Source organism: Microtus oregoni, unplaced genomic scaffold (genome assembly GCF_018167655.1).
Source record: "Microtus oregoni isolate MIOR12 unplaced genomic scaffold, Mior012 000047F_ref0000412, whole genome shotgun sequence".
Classification (NCBI taxonomy): domain Eukaryota; kingdom Metazoa; phylum Chordata; class Mammalia; order Rodentia; family Cricetidae; genus Microtus; species Microtus oregoni.
In genome coordinates this window covers 12,224,752-12,243,346 of record NW_024543221.1, presented here as the reverse complement: position 1 = coordinate 12,243,346, position 18,595 = coordinate 12,224,752, and the positions used below count along the sequence as shown (strand labels likewise).

At 41.1% G+C, this 18,595-nt stretch overlaps 1 protein-coding gene across 1 annotated transcript in view; it reads right to left on the bottom strand.

Annotated features, from left to right (window-relative positions):
* The window catches only part of Ush2a (usherin), a 669,744-nt gene that overhangs the window by 579,183 nt on the left and 71,966 nt on the right, over nt 1–18,595 (bottom strand). Inside the window, 6 exon segments of the mRNA XM_041635252.1 lie at nt 5,734–5,852; nt 7,114–7,334; nt 7,787–7,916; nt 7,919–7,970; nt 9,523–9,776; nt 9,779–9,816. Of these exon segments, the coding sequence (XP_041491186.1) occupies nt 5,734–5,852; nt 7,114–7,334; nt 7,787–7,916; nt 7,919–7,970; nt 9,523–9,776; nt 9,779–9,816 (814 nt within the window).

Here is an 18,595-nt window from a genome sequence, read left to right as displayed (position 1 = left end):
TCTGGCCACATGTGGCATCTTCATCTTTGGTGGCTGTCAGAACTGTTATGTTTACTCTCTGGGTGTATTTTTCTTAGACTGCTCAGTATTCAGAAAAGTTATGGTATCCCCAACTTCAGAAAATATTTCATGTTTATTCCTTCAAATATTACATTTTATTACTTTTATTTTATTATATCCATGTCTTCCATAAAGCTATATTTGTTCACAGACTCATAATCTCTTTCAATTTAACAGTTTTATGTATATACTGACCAAACGAAACTTACTAGAGTTTTATAAAAGTAGCACTATGTATCAGAGAAAATTAAATTTCCCATGTGAGATTCATTTAATGCATTTTAAATATGAAATGTTCAAATTCTCCTTAAATGGATTAACTCACTGGTATGACAAAACATTAAAATGGAAGATGGAATACATTTAGAGCAAAATCTCCCCGTGCGCGGAGATGCGGAAGCAGTGTCAGGCACAGGATGGTGGCATCAGTGAGGTGCAGGTTAGTCACGGTGACTCATGCTTTTGGACGTGAGTGCGCTGAAGGGTTTTATTCCATAAAATAACAGGAACTATCCATTTAACATAATGAGCACTGGGAAGTGTGATGTTGGCATCCTTTGGCTTATTGAATGGTAGGAAAGCTTATTAAATAAAATGCTTCATGCTGGCTCTGCTATTTGCAATACTAACAAAAATGCACACTGATAGTTTGATCGTAGTTAATTCATAAGATCCAGGATTAATGATATAAAAGGGTCACAAATTAGAGCCAAAAAATAAGAGAATCATTCACGGTCACTAATAAATTGCTCTAAAGGGCTTGGCACCCCTCACAGGTAATGATGTCCCAGGATGACGAAGGAATTGCTAAGCAGCCAGAGTGCCAGTGCTGGCCCACATCCTGGTCATTGCATCACTCTTGGCTTGAACTGTAGCCGGTAAAGGAAAAGGAAAATGCATGCTGATGCAAGGTTCACCTAGTAACACCTTTCTTAAAAGTCGATCCAATCAACACTTGAACCCTTAAAACATCTGAGTTCTAGATAAGACCGGGCATTGTGGCAAAGGTTTACAGGTACAGCTCCACAGCTCCTCAGAGGTGGAGGCAGGGGCATCGGGAGTTCAAAGGTTGTCTCTGCTTAAAACAAGCATTAGGCTACCTCCTGAGAACTTCTCTCCAAAGTGCACTAATAAATAAAAATGCATCTGAGACGAAGGTAAGAGAACAAGAAGGTAGATAATGCTATGCAACCATGTCAGCAAATATATAAATATACAATGCCAAACTTGCAAAATTCCTAGGTCCTATTGTGCTTTATGAGTTCAACCTATACTCTCAGATGGATCTTAATCAAGCTGGTGACCTGTCCAAGTGAAATGCAAGCTCCCTAGTTTGATAAAGATATCGCCAGGAGTCCTTAGAAAATTATCTAATGAGAAAATCAGTAGGGTGAGATTTTAAAGCTTGTGTACCAGCAGAGTAAATACTGACAGCAGTGGACATTAAATGGGACTGGGGGTGGAGGTGGAGCTCTGACGTCAGAAGATGTAAGGTCGTGTGGGGGAGAGGGATTCACCCTCTGTCCTGATAGGCTGTGATTACAGAGCTGCCCAAGCTCTTCCAACTCTGGATACTGAATGAGTGTGGTTTATGGTATACAAATCATGTATTGTAAAAGAAATTAAAACATGATTGTTTTGGAAGATATTACTGTGGGTGCAGATGAACATAGGCGTACAAAATCTCTGCATTACTTATCAATAACTATGTGTGAATAAACAGTTAACTCAAAATAAAAGACTTGTAAAATCCCCAAAATATGTGCATTGGCAATAATGACTCTTAACCAAATAAAAGTCATCATCGGAAACCATGATTCTCCCTGCCAGGTACCTGACGATTAATGTAAATTCAGCACTGTGCAATCTTGACTTCTACTTTGAAATACTTAATTCTGCTTGAACGCTAATGGGTAGTATCTAGTATTTTGAATTCGTTTTGCCTCAGATCAATCTCCAAACGGGCTGAGCACATTAATCATGCGCTGCCTTGGTCTTCCTTGGGAAGACACATCACGAGCCCTCTGAAAGTGCTCTCTATTGATGAAATATGCCATTATTTTTATGGTATATATCATACATTAATGTCAAAAACTTAAATTGGCAATATAATGTGAAATGTAACAGAGTTCCTCAGAAATATTCTTAAGGGAACCTCCCCAAGGCCCACATTCTAGCAATCACAAAGTATAATGGAAAAAACAGAGAAAAAATAAGTCCGGATTTAATTCATTTCAGGACAAGCACAATCTTTAGTCCTAAGTTGAGTGGATCTTCATTCTTAATTTCTATTTTTAGGAAAGGTTGAAGCATACAAGTTAGCCATTGGCAGCAACAGACAGCCAGTTGGAGTACTCTGGGAAATAAATCTTGTAGTATGTCAGTCTGTCAATCTATCTGTATGTTTTACGTAGGTCTCCATAGCTCAAGTGACTGGATGGTTCACTTCTTGAGGTCACCCTGGTGAAAGTGTGGTCACAAAACTAAATCAAGGAATCTCTTTAAGTAGGGAAGTTGCTCCCTTCACTCAACTGCTGTTATCTAATATAGTAGTGACTATTCCCTGATTAAACAGTATAAAATTGATAAAATTTTCTTTAAAAACAATATCAAAACTGTATTAACACTACTCCCATTCTTGGACCATAATTTGTCCCTTTATGAACAACTGAAGAAAGCACGGACAGTGTCCATGCAAGGCAAACTCCTGAATTTATGCTTCTCCCCTTTCTCTCCAATTCAGCCCCTTTCACTTCTGCCAAACACACTTTCTTATAGAAAAGAAACTGCCAAGAACTGGCATGCTTTAAATGCTTACAGTTTCATTGTTTTGCCAAACGGCAATAATTCACAAAAGCCATGTTTATTGAGAACTACTCTTTGTGGTTAGTCTAACACTATAAATGGGGGACATTCTTCCTAGACCTTTTCCAGGCCTTAAAATGAGCTTTATGACCCAGAGGATGGGAATGGCTTAAACCAAAACATTTGTAAAATGCAGATCGTGAAATACTTATGCTTGGATGATTTGAAAACAACTTAATAGTTTATTGACATTTCCCCTTCAGCTGCATTTGGCAAACTTTTCTAAGCAGATTGTATATGCAGCATTTTTATTTATAACTAAAGTCATGAATTATCAAAATAAAAGAAAAATTACACAAGTCTACATTTTCACACTTTCCAATCTAAGTAAGAAGCACTGAAATATAGTCTCAGTCTAAATTATAGTTAATTAACTCACTAGCTCTGAACCCTAAGGCGCCACCTGAGTCCAAGTATGACAACCCCAATTTGGCTTCCAAAACCAATCATGAATCTTGATTCACTTAATGCCCCTCTTTTTAAGAAGAGGCTTGAAATCACTCAAGAATCATAAGATATCAACCTCATCAACAATTAGAAAGGATAGAATGAAAAGGATCAAAAGAAGAAGAGAAAAAAAGGGGGAAGGCTGAGACAGAACACATCTTCTAAGATCAGGCTCGGCAAGCTAAGCAATACCTCGTTATCAGAAAGTGTGTGTCTCCACGTCATGAGAAAGAACATGCCAGGGTAAAGCTTCTGGGTACCAGCTAGACTCAGGTCAATACAGCCTGCTAAGTCCACCCAGAGAAGTTTTTAAACTGCTTTTTAGTGGACTGGAAGAAAAAGTAAAAGAATTTAAAGAAATCACTGACTGTTGATGAAGTGACCATCAGGGGTTACAAGATGGCAGCAGGAAGAAAGCGTCAGTAGGAATAAATGTTCAATTATAAATCTAGGACCAACTGGCAAAGGCTTGTGTGTCTGTGCATGTACACACGTGTGCGTGTGTGTGTGTGTGTGTGTGTGAGAGAGAGAGAGAGAGAGAGAGAGAGAGAGAGAGAAAGAGAGAGAGAGAGAGATGCACATTTGTGTTGATGACTCAATAAAGAGCAAAATGAAAAATCTAATTCAATTAATTTTGGAAATAATACTGTAAGTCATTTGCTTGGGAGGTAGAGGCAAGTGGATCTCTGTGAGTTTTAGGCCAGCCTGGTCTACAGAGTAAGCTCCAGACAGCTAGAGCTACAAAGAGAAATCCTGTCTTGAAAAACCAACCAACCAAACAAACAAAAGAAAAAAACTCTCTGTTGCCTGATTTGGTGGTGTGGGCCTATAATACCAAGTAATCAAGCGTTGAAGCAAGATGATCATGAGTTCAAGTCCTAACTGGGCTGCAGAGCAAGTAATCAGTCAGAGCACTGCATGAAGATTTTGTCTCAGAATAAACAATGACAAGCAAATGAACGACGACAACAACAAAACAGCAGAGGCTGGGAGTGTGGCTCAGTGAGACAACCAGTGTCTCTCGCACACACAAGCCTCTGTTTTCATCTCCAGCACACCCCAAGGTAGCCAATGACATGCACTTTGTAGAGAGCCTTCTGGCCATCAAGACACTAACGATGCAGTTGAGAGCAATTTAGATTGGATGAAGTCTCTCAAAGGACAGCAAGGCACCCTGTCAAAATCCAGAGAGATGATTTATTCAGAGACAAGATGTTCCCAAATATCTCAAAAATATACTGCACACATGTGTGAACACACACTTCCACAGATACACAAAATTAAAAAAGTAATGGGAAAATGTGTTCTGCAGACACATGACAAGTGACTCAATCTTCGGTTTCAATCATTCATGTGCACCTCATAAGCAGATAGTGTTTTTAATCCTTCAAAAAATTAACAAATTGTTTAAAGAATGTAATCTTGTAAATGCCATTAATAAAACTGACAATTTGCAAATGATTTTTCTATAGCAATTGGGTCGTATTTATTAACATTAAATTTCAAATATTATAAAGTGTATTGCAACTACACCTGCATCACTTGTATACGTAAACATGGCCTTGTAGGTTAGCTTGCTCTGGCTCTTCCATCAGTGTGCCTCAGAGACTCACACAGGCCGAGAATGTCTCTCTTGGCTAGACCTAAACCAGAAATTGATAAACACATACTCCAGGCCTATGGGAGTTTGTCCCTATTCATGTTTGGTGGTGTTCACATGTGACAGGCATATGGAGGCTAGAAGACTACCTGAGGTATTGTTCCTCGGGCTCTGTCCACTTCATTTCCTTGGGCTTGGAATTCACCAAATATGCTAAACTAACTGGCCAGGGAGCCCCCAGAGATCTACCTGTCTCTGCCTCCCTAAAGCTGGGCTGACAAGTGTACACGGCTATGCCCAGGTTTTCACATGAATGCTGTGGATGAAATCAAGTCCTTGTCCTTGTGATACAAACACTCTAAGCCCATCTCCTCTCTCCGGGGCTGGCACTGCAGGTGCATACCCCACCCTCGTGTTACAGGATCTGTCCATCAAGTATTTTTCCAGAGGAAGAAATGGAAGCTTTCACTGGCCAGAGCTGCTCTATCAGGTTGATTTAAATGCGATTTTAGTCAGCATGCAATGCGGATAAACCAGCAGAGAGAGAGAAAGGGGGAAATCCTTAGAGTTTCATCTCAGACGCAGCTTCTCTGAGATTAGCTTTAAACACACAAATTTCAGCTCTATCAATAGCTGCATTTCTCCACAATAATATTTTAAGTTCTTATCCATTTAAGTATGTTCTGAAGCTGAACCAAAACTAACTTTCTAGTCACCTCCCTTCCCATTTCCTTTTAGATTTCCTGGATGAAGCAACACACCTGAGGCCCTTCGGTGATGCTCTGGGGAGAGCAGAAGCATCGATAAGGACGCCTGGTCTGGTCGCAGGTCTGGGCATGTCCATGGCATTGGCACCTGTGTATGTGAGCAAGCCACACACCTCAGAAGCCAGTCATTGTCAGAACATTCAAGAGCCTGTGGGCATACACACTGCACACTTGAGAAAGGCAAACCCAGATCTGTGATTGTGTAGACCCAACCTCAGTGGTTTGGAAAGGTCATTGTGAAGACACCTTGGAAAGGGAAGTGAGATGGGGTATGGTGACTCCCTGCAACCATGTGGAATTTGCCACAGGAAGGCATTCACTGAAACCAGTCAAGCTATACTTAAGAAGAAACTGTGGATTTCAATGTTTGCCCTTTGTTTCAGAGCAAGACAAAAAAATATGATTTAATGATATTTCTCTTGTTATTATATTACATAAAAAAGTGTTGATATTTTGGATCTTCTTATTTTATCTCTTTAAATGTTCAAGGTATACTATTTTTGTTGAACAATCCATTTCAAGTATACTGAATATATACTTTGCCACACCAAACAGTATACTGCCAAGATTTGAAGTTATTTTTTTTAAAATATTTTTATGGTTTATTTAACTTTATTTTATGTGCATTGGTGTGAAGTGTCAGATCCCCTGGAACTGATCTTCAGACAGTTGTGAGCTGCCATATGGGTGCTGGGAATTGAACCCGGGTCCTCTGGAAGAGCAGTCAGTGTTCTTAACCACTGAGCCATCTCTGCAGCCCCTGAAGTTATTTTTTCATTGTGAGTCATGTTTTTAACTCTAATGATGAATCTATCAACAATTAAAGGCAAAATATCTCTCTCTTCTGATGACAGACAGGTAACCTTATGGAACTTTGAACTATGACTTTGAGAAGAGCAAGTGTCACTCTTAGACACTACCTGGTACTGTAGTCACAAAACAAAATTTGCTTCTGCTTTTTAATATAGAGAATATTTTAAAATTATATTCTAAACCAAACTAAGTAAAATGGACAATACATTTTTGCCAATGTCATATTTATAGTATCATACTTTTTTTCTTATAGTCTGAGGATTAACCACTAAATGCATTCTCAACCTTAGAATGTTGTGCTTTCTGGGAGGACTGTGGTCTGAAAATTCATTGATTACAGGGTTATATGAAATATAGGAAGGCATCAAATGAAAAGCTCCCTGTAAAATTGCAGAAGAAGTCATTTTAGAATATAAAGCTCAGAATCTGGCCAGCTCCAAAAGCTCAGCTACTATATATCTATATATTTTTAAATATGTACAACAGACACTGGTTTAAAAGAACATTCACGGTGAAAACCACATTGCATGCATCCCTCTGGGGACGAGTACTCCCTCCGACTGATGGTGATGTCATCCACTGCGTAGTGTCTATGTCTCAAGTCAGCAGTGTGCTCGGCTGGACACTACTGCTTGTGGAGGTACAGCTTCACCTGAGTGGCTTCCATGAACTCTTGAAGCAGTGAGCTATTGTAGAAGTCATCATACCCTGGAAGCTGCTTCTGGCCAGGTCCAGGTGTCAGGAGGCCAAAGGAGACATTACCATGGGGAAATGAGGTAATACTGTCAAGGAAAGAAATTTTGTATTTTTCAAAGCTATTAATTGTTTTGTTCAAATAGAAGTCACAGTTGGGGTTATTTCTATACAGCATCAGGAAACTCCCAAGGTCTTTAGTCTTGGGAAACATACATTCCTTTTATTTCACATATAAGTAGGTAGGGTCAGCACAGAGGGGCTGACGAAAGGTTTCATTAGAACACAAATGCAGAAGGCTGGATGCATAAGATGAGCAGCATATTTAACAGCGGAAGGGGACAGTAAATGGGAACACTTGATTCTTTACCAGAACTAGAAGTAGCTGAAAACTCAACTGGGGGGGAGGGGGCTGGGTCACTTTTCCTCCCTAAAACCAGTGATGGAGAGAGATCTCTTTTGGCCCAGTCAGCTGTCTGGCCCACAGGTTAGGACAAAGGCCCTGGTTCATTAAAATTAATTGTTTTGAAAATGTTCATACTCAGGAAACTGAAGGCAGTTGGCAGAATCAGTATTTTTCAAATCTCTGTTGTCTTTCATTCCCCGAATACTGTTATTTCTAGCAGAATACCGCCAGTCCTCCCAGGGAGAGCAGCCTGCTTCCTTCCTCGCAATCTTAGTGCTACAGGCTGTGGGCTGGAGAAGTGAATGATGATTTAAAATACCTGAGGATGATTATGCCCCTTATTATAGTTATGGGTGGTAAAGTTAAACACACTATTAAGAAGCCAAAACACTGAGAATTCAGATTTGAATATGAAGACTCACTTCTTCAAATTATTGTGATGGACAATTTAAGGAACAACCTAGGAACTTCAGACTCACCGTAAAGGCAATACATTCTGTAATTACATATTTCCTCCCATTGTCAGTGATTCTGTACATCACAGTGAACCCATCATGTTTATTCTAAATATATGAGCAAAGAAAGTGACTCCCAGGAATTACATATGAATAAGCACCTGCTCTGTTAATGTATGTTCTTCTTAAAGGGAGGTTCAAACATTTTATTAATTTCATTGTAATATCAATCCCCAAACATTAAACGTTGGATGTCAATTTTAGATATTGTGATTTCATTCATCACAACTCTACCTTTGCCACGTGGTGGATGAATTGTGTACCCAAGTAGACACATTCAAGAGGTAACTACAGGTGCTTATGAATAGAACATTCTTGGAAACAGCCATTATGGATCTAGTAAATCTAAGGATCTTAAAACTAGATCATTCTACACTATCCTGAGTGAGGTAAGCCAGACCCAAAAAGAGGAACATGGGATGTACTCACTCATATTTGGTATCTAGCCATAAACAAAGGACATTGAGCCTATAATTAGCGATCCTAGAGAAGCTAAATAAGGAGAACCCAAAGAAAAACATATAGGCATCCTCCTGAATATTAACCTTCATCAGGCAATGAAAGGAGACAAAGACAGAGACCCACATTGGAGCACCGGACTGAAATCTCAAGGTTCAAAACAGGAGCAGATGGAGAGAGAGCAAGAGCAAGGAACTCAGGACCGCGAGGGGTGAACCCACACACTGAGACAATGGGTGTGTTCTATCGGGAACTCACCAAGGCCAGCTGGCCTGGGTCTGAAAAAGCTTGGGATAAAACTGGACTCGCTGAACATAGCGGACAATGAGGACTACTGCGAACTAAAGAACAATGGCAATGGGTTTTTGATCCTACTGCACGTACTGGCTTTAGGGGAGCCTAGGCAGTTTGGATGCTCACCTTACTAGACCTGGATGGAGGTGGGTGGTCCTTGGACTTCCCACAGGGCAGGGAACCCTGATAGCTCTTTGGGCTGACGAGGGAGGGGGACTTGATTGGGGGAGGGGGGAATGGGAGGCGGTGGCGGGGAAGAGACAGAAATTTTTAATAAATAAATAAATGGGAAAAAAATTAAAAAAACAAAAAAAACTAGATCATTCTATTTAAAGAAAAGGAGAGGGGGAAATTACTACACTCTGAGAAACATGGAAGGGGGCTCGATGCAAATATTTAGAACCTGGAGTTACAGGTCCGTGAATTAACAGACATCACCAGAAGCTGAAAGAGGCAAGGAAGACTCTTCTTGGCCCATCTTCCTCTGAAGGAAGGGGCATCCCTGCCAACACAATTCTGGGTCTTCAGGACTTTGAGAAAACATTTCATTTCCTCAAAGATACAAGGTCACTAGAGCAGGCACACCCCACTGTCTCTGGTTACCTGTTACTGTCCATTTTCTGAATCTACAGAAATGATCACTCCTTGATTGAGCTGCGTGATGTTTGTGAACACATGGGAAATCCATGAAGCAGCAATGTTTTTATCATCGATGAAGGAGAGAGGATGGGCTTTGGGATTCAACCATGACAGTTGATGATGGGGACTATCTTCTGCAAAACTGGGAATGCAATACTTCTGGACCGAGGGGTGGGCACTGGGGTGGCTGTCAGGGCAGCCACAGTGTGACTGGATTGCAAGTGGGGGAGGTCTCCAGAAAAGAGCTCCAGAATCTCTCTGTAATTGTCCAGAGAAGATGGTAAGGACACACAACCTCTCACAACTGAAAGCTCATACTACCCTTTTGGTGTTTGGAAGACTGACCATTTAGCTTTAATAATTTTTCAATGGAATGTAAAATAAAATTCATTTTGGACAAATAAATATTCTCAGTATTCTAAAGTTTTGTGATGGTGAGAAGGTTGACTGACGTAATAAGGGCAGTGGGGCTGCGTCCCCAGCACCCCATTTGCCTACACGGCTAGCTTTTCCCCGAAATAACAACATACAAACTGTATTCATTTAATCACTGCTTGGCCCTTTAGCCCTAGCCCTTACTGGCTAATTCTGTTATCCCGATCAACCCATCTCTAATAATCTGTGAGAACTGGTCTTACCGGGAAGATTCTAGCCTATGTCCATCCTGGGTCGGAGCTTCATAGCGTGCGTCTGCCCAGGAGCCAGGAGCATGGCGTCTCTGCTGAGGCATCTGCTCAGGAGAGCAGAGCTGTGGAGTCTCTGACCTCACTTCCTGTTCCTCCCAGCGTTCTGTCCTGTTTTCTCCTCCCACCTATCCTCTAACCAATAAAATGGGCCAGGGCAGTTCCTTTATTAGCCAATGACCTTCCTCCATCAGTTGACTGTCAACTTTCCAGAATCTAGAATCACCTGGGAGGCAGGGCTCCAGGCATACCTGGGAAGGACTGTCTGGATTAACAGTATCCTCCCAGAAGGTTTGTGAGGGATTGTCTAGATTATAACAATCCATCCGGGAAGACCCATCTTCACTGCAGTCGGGACGATGTCCTTTGCAGATATCGTGCATTGTATGAAATAGAGAAAAACAGTTTCAGTTCTTGCAAACAAGCATCCCGCCCTGCCAGCCTCCACTGTGGATGTGATGTCACCAGTGACTTCCAGCTCTGATTTCACTTTCCCACGTGATGGATGGTACCCTGAGCTAGGAGCACAGGGCCTTTAGGTACACAGCCTTTAGATGACCTTTGTCACATCACTCTGTCATGACAACAAGAAAGACACTAAGGACAAATGCCCTTCAAAAACGGTATGTTTTTTGTTTTAACTCTTAAAAATATTACAGTGTGTGTGTGTGTGTGTGTGTGAGAGAGAGAGAGAGAGAGAGAGAGAAGAGAGGGAGAAGAGAGAAGAGAGAGAGAGAGAGAGAGAGAGAGAGAGAGAAGGAATGTGGGACCCAGTGAACAGCCTTCAGGAGCATCCTCTCCTTCCACTGAGGGAACCAGGAACTGAACTTTGGTCCTCGGGCCTGCACAGCAGACACTGTGGCCATCAGCGTCATCTCAGCGACTTAAAGATCTACAACAAGAATGACTAGCCAAGCTTAATGCCTCATGCCTGTCATTCCAGCTGTTCTGAGTGCTACCGTGAAAAATTCCAACATAAGACCTGCTTGAGCTACCAAGAGAGTTCAAGGACAGCCTGGGAAACTCCCAAGATCTTGTCTCCAAACGAGAAGTGCAAGAGGGCTGGAGGCTTGGGAGTGATAAGCTCTTGCCTCTTGTCTGTGAGGGCCTGTGTTCAATTCCTAGAACCAGAAGAGGACAGAGGAGGAGGAGGAAGAGGAGGCAGCATGTGTAAGGCCTTGCTCTGGATCAAGGCATTTTCCTTAAATTTAGTATCACTGTGCCTATTTGTGATGTAGAGAGGAGTCATACATCTAGATTTTCAACTGACTCACACCGTGAGTGAACAGCAATATATTGAAAATAATGAGATTTAAGATGCCATCTCCAGTTCATCCCAGGGAGAGCATAAGAAAGCGTGTATCACTTTACAGGCTTCTCATTTGGGTGAAGGGATTGAGGCCAAGGCCATTTGTCAGTGGTTTCCTGTGACTCATCTGTGAGTCTGGCTTCCTGAAATGTTTCAATGGCTTCAGTCCACATGCCTGCTGCCAACAGTCAGACAAGGATGCCAGGGGCGGGCTAGCTATTTAATTTTTCCATTAAGAAGAATATGCCTGCTCCAGAGATGCACAGGCCATTCACTTTCCTCCATTCCTATCACCGTCTTCCAGACAGTCAACACCAATAACCACATCTGACTAGGGTTCTTCTTTCCGACCCCAGTGAGGTGATGGCGGAGGTGGCTGACTTTGTCTTTCACTCAGGGGCATGAAGTAACTACTTGAAATCTCACTGATGATTTTCAATTGACATCAGCTATTGAATGCATTCCAAAGTCAATAAGTGCTATGAAATCTTTTCTCTGGCTAAGAAAGACTTCATTCCAAAGAATGGCTATGACATAGCTCTTCAGTATAGGAGGCACAGGCAAAGGAGACCTGAATGATAAGGGGCCATGGGCAACCCATTTCCTCTCTGTTCCATGGTATGGCATTCTTGTCCAGGCAGCCTTTGATTCCTCAGACTGCGAAACAAAGGAGGTCTAAATTGATCACGGGTCTACCAGAGGCTACATTATTCAATTGAGGTGTTTCTCAAATCTCTGAGAGCTAGTCCTGACATGCAGAAGTTTAACACACTAATCTATGACTTCCTTGATGAGATATATAAAAAATATTTCCCTTGAAAACAGTAAATAGGGGTCAGGGAAATGTCTCAGCAGCTAGGAACTCTTGCAGCAATAACCTGAGGATCTGAGTTCAGATTACCAGATCTCATGAGGAGGTCAGACATGGTGTTAGTGGTACACATCTGTGACCCTGGCACTCATACTTAGGGACAGAAAACACAGAATTCCTAGAAGCCATAACCAACCAGCCTGAGGGATGCTGAACAATGGCCGAAACAAACAGCAAACACCAAAGACCGACTCAAAACAAGGCAGAAGTCAAGAGCAGACACCTGTGGCTGTCCATTGACCTCTGCATGCAAACCCCTATGCAAATACCAACACACACGTACACACATACACACTCACATATACACCACACAAAATAAATACTTCAGAAGTAAATATGAAGACCTCATCCATAGGAGCACATTGTCTTGGGAAGGGTTACTATTGGTGGGATAAAACACTATGAGCAAAGGAACTGGAAGGGAAAGGATTTTCAACTCATGCTTCCAGATCACCATTCATCACTGAAGGAGTCAGGATAGGAACCCAAATGTGGAGGGAGTCTGGAGGCAGGAGCTGATGCAGAGGCTACGGGTGAATGCTGCCATGGCTTGCTTAGTCTGCTTTCTTATAGAACCCAGGACCAACTTCCCACGATGGCATCACTCACAATGGGCCGGGCTGTCCATTGTGGATAATTAATTATCACTAATTAAGAAAATGTGCTATAGGCTCATCTACTGTCAGATCTTGAGTCATTTTCTCACTTGTGGGTCCCTCTTCTCCAGTGACTAACTTTTGTCAAGTTGACATTAAAAAAAAAAAAACAAGAAAGAACAACTGATCCCTTGTCAAGCTAACACACAAACACACCACTATAAAGACACCACTATTGGGCCACAATTTTTCCTTTCTTAACAATTCCCAAGACCTCACATTAAAAATATAAGTAACTTTAAAATTCCCACAGTCTTTACAAATTTAAATGCGCTAACAATCAGTCTGTTTAAAATATTGATTCACTTTAAAAATCCAAAATCACTTTTTAAAGTTCAAAATTTTTCAACTGTGAATACCTGCAAAAAATCAAAATTAAATTGAAAACTGTCTTGCTTCAAGAAGGTAGAGACCTTGCCCAGTCACAATATGCAAAAACAAAAGTGAAACCCCAACAGTGTAAACAACTCAGTGTCCAATATCTGGGACCCACTTGTGCTGTCTAGGCTCCTTCAAAGCACTAGGGTCACTTCTCCTGCTCTGCCCTCTACAGCACACACGGCTGTCTCCTCGGCTCAGACTGGATCCACTCCGCACCTGCTGTTACCCTTGGTAGTCATCCATGGGTCACTGGCATCTCTAAAATGTTAGGGTCCCTTGCCTAATGCAGCTGATCTGCACTTTCACCAATAGCCTCTCCAGGGCTCTCTTCAGGAACTCCAACCCTGCCACACTATGTCAAACCTCAGCTGTTCTCCATGACCCCTTCATGCCTTCACAACCAGCACTACCTGGGTTACTCTTATACTACCAAGTTTTGCTGCCAGAGAAAAATCTGTATTTGTCAGGGTTCTCTAGATGAATAGAACTTAGAGAATGAATAATGTGTGCGTGTATGTGTGTGTGTGTGTCTATAGTCTGTGTTTCAACTAGTCCAACAATTACTGTCTAACAATGGGTAGTCTAAGAATCTAATAGTTGCTCAGGTCACGAGGCTGGATATTTCAACTAGTCTTCAGTATATGCCAGCATCCCAAAAAAATAGGCTCAAAAACCAGTGAAGGAATGGACTTACTAGTGAGAGGAAGAACAAGCAGGCAAAAAAAGAGTAAGCTTTCTTCTTCCATATCCTTACATAGGCTTCTAGGAAAAGGTGTGGCCCAGATGGAAGGTGAAATCTTCCCATTTCAAAGGATCTGCATTAAAGGTCAATTTTCCCACCTCAAAGATACGAATTAGAAGTGGATTTTCCCACCTCAAATGATTTAATTAAGAAAAATCCCTCACAGGTATGCCCAGCCATTAGGATTTTAGCAAAGTCCAGATGCAGCCAAGCTAACGGCCAAGAATGGTCATCACACCTATAGTATCGCATTAGTTTCTAGGTTAGAATTCTTCAGAGCTCATATCTTCCAGAAACTCATGGGCACAAGATGGGAACCAATTTGCTCACAGAAAACCCTAAGACGGATTTTGTTCTACTCTCCAGATAAGTAAAATGCTCGGAGAGTGGTCATCATAGTCGAGCTGATATTCTGTAAACTAAAAATAAAACAGTACAATACTTCAGATATTCGATCATTCTAAAGTCCTTGTCCCTTGAAACTTCATTTATCAAAATAATCATTCATTTTATTGTTTCAGTTCTCTAACACTAACAGTTTCTAAAAGCAATTCTGAAAGGCACACATGTCAGTTTTTAAGTATTAGCCACTATCTTATAAAGAATTTTTGAACAAACACATTAAAATCTATGTTGTATCAACAAAATGAATTTTCTTAGAGAAAATTACTTGTGAATAATTTTGGTCACCTCATATTATAAGGAGTTTCTGACAGAAAGAATATTAGTGAATGAGTATAAATTGTGTCAAAGTAAATACGGGCAAAAATAAACCAGGTAATGTTTGCCAATTGCTACAAAGATGAACATGGTGGATGTAATCCCTGTTTCTCCTGGATACTGAGTCAGCCACATATTACAGCAGAGTGCAAAATCAGTCTTAAAATATCCTCATCTACTAAGAATACTTCTGAGAATTCTTAAATACTAACCTTCACAGACACAGTATTTTTGTTTATCTGCCAAATATTTATGAGGGCAGGAAAGCTCAAGCGACTTTGAACTACAGGCAAGGTAAGGAAAACAAAGGGGATGGGGTGACGACTCAGAAGGTCAAAGTGCCTGCCGTGTTTGGGCCTCAGAAACCATGTTAAAAGTTTCATGCGGCGGCATGCAGCTGCAACCCCAGTGCTCCTACGTGGGACCAGCTAGTCTGGAACACGCATAGCCGCAGACACACAGGGAGAGAGCTGCCCTATGAAGGTGCAAAGAGGAAACCAACTCAGAAGCTGTCTTGTGACTTCCACATGTTGTTCCTTGGCATGTGTATACTCACAGTCCTAGGCACGTTGGAAACACAGACTCACACACAACACACACACAACTAAAACAGGTACTACCTCTGAATCTTTGTTCTTTATTTTTAAAGAGGAAAACTTCACACTGGAGTTTGAATCATGAAGACCTCAGAATGTAATGGGACCTAATACATAGCATCAATTAGTAACTGAGTGTTGGTGGAAAAATTAAATTCTAACCTCTGGCTAGTTTAGAAAATACTGTTTATTCAATAATCCATTTTCCAAAATAGTCATTTTTCAACAGTCTTGATGACAATAATTTTCAAGAAAATGTTTCTTTTCTTTTCTTTTCTTTTTTTTTGGAAGACTTTTGGGGAACACTGGCCAGAGAGAAGTTGTTAGGTGAGTAAAACAGGAACAGTAGAGGCCACAGAGATGGCTCAGAATAAATTGTACTAGCTGTGTTTCCCCTGGGTACAATTCCCGGCACCCACACGGCAGCTCATAACCATCTGCAACTCTACTTCCAAAGGATCGGATGCCCTTTTCTGGCTTCTGTGGATATTAGGCATGCACATGGATCATACACATATATGTAAACAAAACAACCATCCAAACAACTAAATTGTGAGCAATAGAATTAGCATCCAGAATGAACTCTTATATCTAAGAAAATCAAGAGAGATTCCGAGAAGATCACAAGATCAGGGATGCTATGAGAAAAGCATAAAAATCCTAAGAGTCTATGCCTGAGCATATGTATCTATATGTGAGCACACACACTGATGTTGTTTGTTTGAAGACAGAGCTTAGAGGTAGATCATCACTTGCTCAGCATGCGCAATGCCTGGGGTCCAATCGACAGCACTGCCAAAAATAAAAATAAGCAAACTACCCAGTTTGTAGTCAGTGTTTATATATAAATGATACATATTCAAGAAAATGGTTGAGGTTACTTTATATGTGAATATTTATTTTTGAAGGCCAGTATTTTCAGTTGATAAACTGAGATAAATGTTTTCAAGTTGCTTTTGTCCATCTTTACCATAGCAACAGAAAGATGAACTATCACAGAATGGCACGGGGAAGAACATTCTGGATTTAGAGAAAGAAAGATGGGAGGGATACATGCGGGTGCCTCCAAGTCCTGTGCGCTTATGTGATATTGTTTGGGAGGAAAAGTGAGCCAAGAATACCACTTTTCACAGTATCAATTTTCCTTGAGAGGCTGCTTAAAACAAAGGAAGCTGGATGCTTCTCCTATGTGTCCTTTTACACCTTCCCACCCACACACGGTTCTCTTCTGGGCATTCTTCATAATCCATACTACAGTTCCAAAGATGAAATTTTGAATTCTTTTTAACTCTTTAATGCTATGACTTTGTACTTGATATTCACTTTATTTCAAGAATTCCTTCCTTATCCAGACCTTGTTTCAACTTAAAAGTATGTCCCCTGGAAAATTTTCTGAGCCACCATATTGCTACAATTTCCTGCAAGACTTTGATGTGGTCTTTTCATTCTGTTACAGGTACCTGCTTCTATCTGTCCTATGAAATTCAAAACACATTCAATAAACTTTCCTAGCAAGATAAAGTATTTGTTTCTATTCACTGGTGTATCCACAGCTCATAGCCATATTCCTGTCAGCTGGCAAATGGTCAATGGTATTCAATAATGAAGGAAATAAAAGAAAAAATATGCAGGAAGTGAGTGAGATGGTTCTGAAGTGAACTTAGGGAAAGTGAATCAAAAGACAAATGATCAACCAGGGGAATGAAAGAAGTCAAAGAGTTGACTGTGTCCTCGAGGCCAATGAATTGTATAGTGGACATAGAAAAAGAAGATATTTGAAATAATGATCAAATTTTGAAGCCTTGCCGGGCGGTGGTGGTGCACGCCTTTAATCCCAGCACTCGGGAGGCAGAGGCAGGCGGATCTCTGTGAGTTCGAGACCAGCCTGGTCTACAGAGCTAGTTCCAAAGCCACAGAGAAACCCTGTCTCGAAAAACCAAAAAAAAAAAAATTGAAGCCTTTTTAGAAGCACACAAAATGTCCCCAGTGTTCCTGAGGGCAGTTTGTTGGCTGATCCTGCCACAGTACAGTTTTCATATTCCAAGCCTGATTGTCCATCAAGAAAGCCTTTGTTCTGGGCAGAACTGTGTCCCCACAAAATATAACTCCTCACACTGGAGAATGCCACCTTACTCGCATATAGTATATAGATTCACAGATGTAATCAAGAAAAGCAATCATTAATGAAAGTCCTTGTTGAAAGACAAGGGTGTCATTTATAAGGTGAGGACACAGTCCAGACACACAGGACCAAAATCACATGAGGGAAACATAGACAAAGCAGTGCTGAAACCATAAACACAACTGAGAGACAAGGAAGCCTTTGCTCCCGGTGTTCACATTTAATAGAGTCCTGTGTAAGCTCGGCATTGTTCTCTAGGGTCCTCAACTCAAAAAAAGTACATTTCTCTTGTATAAGCAACCCACACTGTCAATTCAGCCACATAAAATTAACAAAATCATTCAAGTTATCAAAGAGAACGAACACAAACTTATATAACATGTTGTCAATATGGCCCAACATCTCCCCTCCGTAGAAAATATTGTGTATAATGTTTAGGTAAGAGCTCAGAAGGACATGTTTCCTATCAAACAACCACACCAGAACAAACAGCAGTTGTGGTGGCTAGAATAAAAAACGTCACCCATAGGCTCATATATTTGACTACTTGGTCCCAAGTAATACTGTTTGAGGACATAATGGAACCTTTAGCAAGTGGAGCTTGCTAGAGGAAGTACGTAATTGAGGCTGGGCTTTGGGATGTTAATAGCTTGATCCCATATCCTGTTCTCACTCTCTGCTTCCTGTATGCAGCTGAGATATGATCTCTTGGCTTCTTGATCCTTCCACAGGAAGCCATGCCTCCCTGCCATGATGGACGCTTGTTCATCTCTCTGAAAGTACAGGCCAAAACAAACAGCTATTTCTAAGTGAGTTGTGATCCTGCTGCTTTATCACAGCTGTAGACACAGCAAGTAATCGTTCCTGACCCTGGGAAGGTGCCCTGTCACTGAAATACGACCCCAGTTACAGACACTTGGATCTGGTCAGAGTCTTCCCTGCATGTCTGGAATATCA